The sequence below is a fragment of the Curcuma longa genome, chromosome 20 (assembly GCF_044706935.1).
Source record: "Curcuma longa cultivar G26 ecotype Majalengka, Jawa Barat chromosome 20, ITB_CL_G26_1.1, whole genome shotgun sequence".
NCBI lineage: Eukaryota > Viridiplantae > Streptophyta > Magnoliopsida > Zingiberales > Zingiberaceae > Curcuma > Curcuma longa.
In genome coordinates, this window is record NC_133880.1 from 10,749,152 (window position 1) to 10,756,954 (window position 7,803).

The 7,803-nt window shown below is 32.8% G+C and overlaps 1 protein-coding gene across 1 annotated transcript in view; it reads left to right on the plus strand.

Moving 5' to 3' along the window:
- Positions 1-4,852: 4,852 nt before the first annotated feature.
- LOC141812868 (inositol phosphorylceramide glucuronosyltransferase 1-like) overlaps positions 4,853-7,803 on the plus strand; it is a gene marked incomplete in the record, with an annotated part of 17,725 nt that continues 14,774 nt past the window's right edge. Inside the window, 2 exon segments of the mRNA XM_074700816.1 lie at positions 4,853-5,081; positions 5,184-5,418. Of these exon segments, the coding sequence (XP_074556917.1) occupies positions 5,185-5,418 (234 nt within the window).

Genomic DNA, 7,803 nt, shown 5'->3' on the forward strand with positions numbered 1-7,803 from the left:
CCCCCGACCCCCAACCACTGCCGCCGCCGTCGCCACGTCGTCCGGCCATCGGAGACCACCGCCCTCGGGCCCGATCGATGACCTACTCGCCGGCGCACCATCCGGCACCAGATTCCAGACGGATAATGGCCGGAATCTGGCCGAATTCGATCGGAAACCATCGAATCGCAGACCCGGCCACTGTGGGCCAAATCGCGGCCGGAGACCGACCGAGGAAGGAACGTCGGCCGCCAGCGGTCCTTCCTTGGCCGGTCTCCGGCCGCAATTTGGCCGGAAATCGACCGCGATTTGGCCCACAGTGGCCGAGTCTACGATTCGGCGGTTTCCGATCGAATTCGGCCGGATTTCGGCCACAATCCGATCGGAATCCGATGCCGGTCGGCGCGCCGACGAGTGCCGCGTCGACTAGGCCCGGTCCGACGGCCGACGGTGGCCGGACGGCGAGGCGGCAGCAGCGGGAACAGCGGCAGGTCGGCGCGAGGGAGCACTGTGCATTCCCACTTTTGGACGGTCAGATTCTCGCGATCATGCGTGATGGACGGTGATCCCGCTGTCGCGCACGAGCGCGGATGGGAGCGGCGCGCAGCATAGCATTTTCCTCTAAAATTGATCAACGATACTTTATAGTTGTGGTTTTAGAATTGTATAATTAAATATCTACCCTTTAATTGATAAACCTTAAAAGGGTTTCATAGTAATATTACTTCTTTTCTTTTCTTTTCTGCAGAATATTACTTCTACTCTTAGTCATTTTAAAAATGATATTTTATCAAAGGACGCCATCAACCAAATTTTGGTGGTTAAAGGGCACTTTTTTTTCTTAAAAAGCCCTTCCCGTCTTTTTAGTTCTAATTAAAATAAAAAATTAATTCTCTTTATTTAAATCGATTCGAACATAAGATAAAAAAAATAAAAACTTAATTATTTAATCAAAATCTTTCATACAGAAGGCATACCTTAAAATTTTCAAATTTATATTATTTATTATAAATAACATTCCTAATTTATTTATAATTTTTAAAATATTTTTATAATTTTTAAATCCATCAATAAATTTAGATCTCAAGTATCCTAAAGAGCTCAATTTTTTTTTAAATTTAGATCGTGAAACTCATAATAGTCCCTTAAATTTATCCATGTTTTTATTTTTAATTTTGGATCTTTAATAAAAATATATAATTTAAAAAATACAAAAGAATGTTGATAAAAATTTAAAAATATTTTTTAATATCTTACTAGAGAACGAAAAAGTAAATAAAATTAATAAAATAAAATTTTAATTATTTTATCAAAAAAATTTCATTTAAAAGTCATTAATAATTTTTAAAATCTAATGTTTATCTCAAATTGATATTGTTTACTTTGAATAACCTTCCTAATTTATTTATATTTTTTTTAAATTGAGTTTTTAAAGTCTATTAATGAGTTAAATTTTATTCTAAATTTTCGTTTATAATGATCCCCTAAATTTATTTTATTTTAAATTTTGAAACCTTAATAAAAAATTACAAAAGAACAATAATAAAAGTAAAAATAAAAAAAATATTTTTTACTTTTTTATCTTTTTAATAGCTAATTACAAGGGAAAAAAAGTGAAACAAAATGAAAAATAAAAACAAAAAATTATCTTCGAGCTACTTTAATCAAACTAGCTCCACCTTAAAGTTGCTTTAAGGTCAAAACAATGCCGCCTTAGTATTGCTTTGATCAAAGCAACTCTAATGTATTTTGGAGCAGGATGATATTCAAGGAGAAGAAGAAACATATTAGATCTGATTTGAATTGAATTTAACTTAGTTAGGTCTATTTTTTTTTATCAAAATTCATTGATGACTTAAATACTTTTGGAATTCTAAAATTTTAGCATAAACAATATCATGAGGGTATAAGGAAGTCATTGACATTGTCCTAGAGTATATTAGAGGTATTTATCTCTAGATATAATATCATGCTAAAAGTAAAAGAAAAACTATATTTTTTAAATAGTTTCTTTAAATTAATAGATGCCATAAGTTAGCCTGATAAGATTTAAAGAGTGAAAGGAATCTTTAAATAAAATAGTTCCAAGATAATTTTTTAATAGTTTTTTAGTTTTTATTTTTCTTTTAAATTTATTTTACTTTTTCCCCTCTTGGAATTGGCTATTACAAAAATGAAAACTTAAAAAAAAATAAAAAATAACCATTATTTTTATTTTACTTTTATTAATGTTCTTTGTATTTTTTATCTTTTTATTAAGACTCTAAATAAAAATATAAATAAATTAATATATATATATATATATATATATATATATATATATATATATATATATAGAATAAAATTCAACTCGTTATCAATGAATTTTGTGAAGGGATGTGACACGAACTCACACACCCCGAAATTCGTCGAATGACTCTCTTAAGACTATAATAAAATTTTCACAGCGTAAATAGACAATCAAAGACAAAAATCAACACCGAGATTTAACGTGGAAACCTCCTCAATTTGAGGAGTAAAACCACGGCCTGAGGCACCACCAAAAACTTCCACTAAATCAACAAAGAAGTGGGTACACAAGTGTTCTTCTCTAGCCACCAACAACCAGCACATAAACTTCTTCTTCTACTCAACGTAACATCAAGAACTCGTCTTGGTAACCATACGCTTAACAACACAAATAGAAGAAGTTAAAATTAAGAATACCGAATCTGACAGTTTCGAAACAGGGACGAAATCGCCAGCTAGAAGACTCCAATGACGATCTCCACCGTTCAGAATGAAGAACCTCAAGTTGGGAATACTCTCTCAAAATTTCAGGAAAATCCAACGCTGAAATTGGCGGCAACACCCGGTTAAGTGAACATCGCGCAGGCTGAAATAGAACTGCGACGAAATCTATTTTTCGACTAACTTGCTTGGCTGCGTTTTTCTCTCTTATCCTCCGAAGATAACCCTAGATGATCCCTTAATATAGATGAGGGCTTGTGCTTCATCCGTGTAAAGAAACACGGGCTTGGGCCGCTCTCACATTGGAGAGACCAACCCAACATTTTGATCAACTTATTAATGGACTTAAAAACTCAAAAAAATTTAAAATGAACATAAATTAAAGAGATTATTTGGAGTGAACAATATTAATTTAACATGAATATTAAAATTTTAAAGGCATCTATAACTTTTATATAAAAATCACAAAACTAAATTTTTTCCTTTATTAATTATGTTCTGCACTTCCTTATTCTCTTCGGATTAGATATTAAAAAAATAGAAAACTAAATTATTATTTTTAGAATTTTTTTACTTTTTATTATATTGTTTATATTTTATATTTTATATTTTATATTAAAACTTTAAATAAAAATATAAATAAATTTAGAGGATCATCTTTAAAATTTATTGATGATATAAATTAAAAAAATAAGTTATTTAAGATCATCAATGATTTTTTAATCAAAATTCATTATTTTAGAAATTCAATTTTTTTTAAATTATAAATAAATTAAGGAGATTATTTAGAAGACTAATATTAATTTAATATAAATTTAAAATTTTCAATGTCATTAATGGCTTTTATATGAAAGTCTTGACGAAATAATTAAATTTTATTTTTTAATATTGATTTTGATTTTGTTAAATACGATTATTTTATTTTAATTTCAGACTGAAATAAATGAAAAGAGATTATTTTTTTAAAAATGCAGCTTTTGATAAAAATTAAAATTTAATATGACCTTTAGTAATTCTTAACAGTTGGATAACCCTTTGGTAGAATGTAATATTAAAAATTAATTTATGATTTAATATTCTCTGTTATATTTTATAAAACTCTTCATGTGATGTCGTCGAACAAACACAAAGAAATGATCCAACAAAGCCAACATAGTACCTTGACATCACATGGCACACTTATATTATGAACCTCACAATTTTGCCCATAAGTGTTTATTCTACTTAAGTTTCTAGGACATGATTAAGTTGGTTACTGTGAGACAGATTTACTATAGTAGATAAAGATCGAATTTTGACGAAGCCGAAATAATGCTCTTTTTCATAGTAACTAATTGTAATTTTTTAATTTACCGTCTCATAGATGATCGTGAGACCGACCGTGTGAGACTACTGGAGCGACGAATTCCATTTTTTACTATAGTTTATTTTACTTAATGCTTTGTAATATACTAATTAATAATTTATGCCATAATCAAGCAATTCCCTTTATGAACAAGTTAAATATCGCTTGTCTTAGACTTGTTTAAAGTTGGAATAACTTGGAATGGAACAATCACATGTCACGGAAGCCTTTTTTTTTATAATTATTTTCTTCAAAATTTATAAATTTTTAAAACTATTAAGATATAAATAATAATTGTAACCATAGTGAATTGTAATTTGAATTACAACAGCTAGTTTCAAATCATGAATTATAATTAACTTCCACGATTAAAATTAAGGTTCATAATTTTTTAATCATCAATTTCAAAGGTAGATGATTTTTATTTATTTATTTATTTATCAAATAAATTTAAAGTATGATTTATATATATTCAAAAGTTAATTTTTAAAGATGATTTTTTTTTCTAATTTATCTATCAAATAAATTTAAAATATACTTTATATATAATCAAAAAGTAATTTTTAAAATATTTATTTTTAATAAGTTACACTCTCATGAATAATTTACTGCATCTAAGCATGGAGGATCAAACATTTAAATATTAGTTTTTTTAATTTAGATATTTAATTTTAGAACCGATTAATTTTAACGGTGATCCATTTTTTTGGACGGTCTATGATATGTCATGGGACAGAATCGATTTTTATGGCGTGCAGCAGCAGGAAAAAAAAAAAAAAAAGAGCCGTCCAGGTTCAGATCTGTCTACAATCGATGAACGAACGGATATGAGTATCGGGCACCGTCTCTTCCGTCGTGTCCTCCTCGGAGTCCCATCGCCGAAGATCCCGCCCGTCGCCTGGGCTTCCGGCTTCTGCCTTCCGACAACCCGTCTGTGATTTCCTCCAGCTGCTTGCCGCTAAGGAGCTCTCCGTTGCTGCTGCCGTCGATTTTGTGTTCCTTACTCAACCTCTCGCCTGCTGTTCGGGTGAACAAAATTTCCCTCTTTCTTCTCACTACTGATTTGCCAGAGTCGATTTTAGTACTTGATCTGTTTTGATCTTTGCCCTTTTTGCTTGCTACTTAATAGGATGAAGTCGTTGGTGTCGAGGTTAGGTTTCTGGGTCGTAGTTTTGGCGATTCTTAGTGCTGCGGATTGCGGGCAATCCAAGACTGAGGACGCCTATGTCACCCTCCTCTACGGGGACGAATTTCTCCTCGGAGTTCGTGTTCTTGGAAAGTCGATCCGGGATACAGGAGCCACAAAAGACATGGTTGCTCTTGTCTCAGATGGCGTCTCCGACTATGCCGAGAAGCTCCTCCGTGTAAGTTTTCTCCTAATCTTCTTCATTGCTGAGATGATTTAGGTTCAAATTTTGTAGCTACCGTCTCAAAGAGATTTGCGTTCTTCTCTGCTGCAAGTGATTTATCGGGAAGGCTTTGGAAGATGTACTTTTGGCTATTGGAATGTGATAATTTTCAAAGATTCTGAGTGTATATATTATTAGCATAATTAACATTTAGGCAATTCTATATTAGTGTATCTCATTCATGAACTATACATGTGAATCGTCCTTGAGCATGATTTGGTGACCTAACCATCCTATTTTGAATAGTCTATTACATGTGTGAGAGTGTTCAAGCATAATTATTTACCATCCCAAATGAAAAGAACGTAGATAAATGTTTTTGTTATTAAATCTGATTATCTAATTCGTGTTTGACTTGGTTACTGGTAATATGGTTTGTTATATTTAATTAACTGGTGATTACACCTCATGACCTGAAGACTTGCAACCCTATATTAACCAAAATGTTGGACTAACTCATTATTTCCAAAACTCCTCTTCAAACTGGAGTGTGGATGTCTATCATGTTAACTTGCCATATAATAACATAACTTACTAAGTGACTTTGTAAAATAACAAACTGGAGGGTAGGTGTCTATCATGCCTAACTTGTGATTTAATAACATAATTCAGGCCCTACTAAGTAGCTTTATAAAATATAATTAATCTATTCTGCAAAGAAGTGTATGCATGTTGATATACTTGGACATAGTAACCTTTCAAATGAAATGGCAATTAATGACACACCATATACCAGAGTGCTTGGAATGTGACTAATAGCTTGATTGTTGCGACACATATTTGTTGTTTAAGTATGTGAAAACTCAAGATGTGCTAATAAGGGCTTGATCCACATAATCTCACAAGTTCTCATAGCTTTATAATTTTTTTTTAGCATGAGAGTGGGCTACAATTCTTTGTTATTGCTCTTTTACATTAGTAAGTTGTTTCATCAGAATGTAAAACTATAAAGTGGACTCCTATAGTCCTATTAATTGTCAATCTGACGTATCAACATCATAGAATGTTTCGATATTGAAATGCAAGATGTCCATATATCCAAGTGAGGAAATCTTGTTGAGGATCCTCAAAATCATGAGGTTTCTCTATGCAAGAACAAAATTGCTCCTTTATGGGAAACTAATGAGCATAAAGAACAAAGAGAAAAAAGCGATCACAGATTTGGGTTTATGCCTGGTAGGTCGACAATAGAAGCTATACATCTTCTCAGGCAACTAATTGAAAAGTATCGGGGGCAAAAGCAAGATCTACATATGATATTTGTTGATTTAGAAAAAGCTTATAATAGAGTCCCAAGGGAAATTATATGGAGGATTCTAGAAAAGAGGGGTGTTAGCGTAGTATATATTGACCTAATTAAGGATATGTATGAGGAAGTAACGACTAGAGTGAAGACTTCAGGCGGATTAACTGAAGCATTTCCAATAAAGATAGGGTTACATCAAGGGTCAGCTCTAAGTCCTTATCTTTTTACACTAATCATGGATGAACTTACTGGACACATTCAAGATACCGTACCATGGTGCATGTTGTTTGCAGATGATATTGTATTGGTAGATGAGACACGTGAGGGAGTAAATGCTAAATTAGAATCTTGGCGAGAAACACTAGAAGAGAAAGGTTTTAGGCTTAGTAGAGTAAAGACAGAATATATGGAATTTAAGTTTAGCAATATTGAACGTAATGAGACAAGTATTAAAATAGGAGATGATGAGTTGTCTGGAACTGAGAGTTTTAAATATTTAGGATCATTTTTGCAAGCCGATGGAGGGATTGAGAGAGATGTCTTACATAGAATACAAACAGGATGGTTGAAGTGGAGGAGAGCATCAGGTGTTTTATGTGATCGTAAAGTGCCTCTAAAACTTAAAGGAAAGTTCTATAAAACGGCAGTTAGACCTGCCATGTTATATGTCGCTGAATGTTGGGCTATGACTCGAGCACATGAGCAAAAGATGAGAGTTGCGGAGATGAGGATGTTAAGATGGATGTGTGGACATACGAAGATGGACAGAATAAGAAATGAGAGCATTAGAGTGAAAGTTGGAGTTGCATCTATTGAGAAAAAACTCCGTGAGACACGTTTAAGGTGGTACGAACATGTACTTAGACGACCGATAAATGCTCCAGTTAGGCGGTGTGAAACTATGACAAATACGCATATCAAACGAGAACGAGGTAGACCAAAAAAGACTTGGTTAGCAACAATAAAACAAGATAAAATTTATTTAAATATAAATGATGATATAATAGGAGATAGAGCTCAATGGCGTAAAAGGATCCATATAGCCGACCCCACTTAGTGGGATAAGGCTTGGTTGTTGTTGTTGTTGTTGTTGT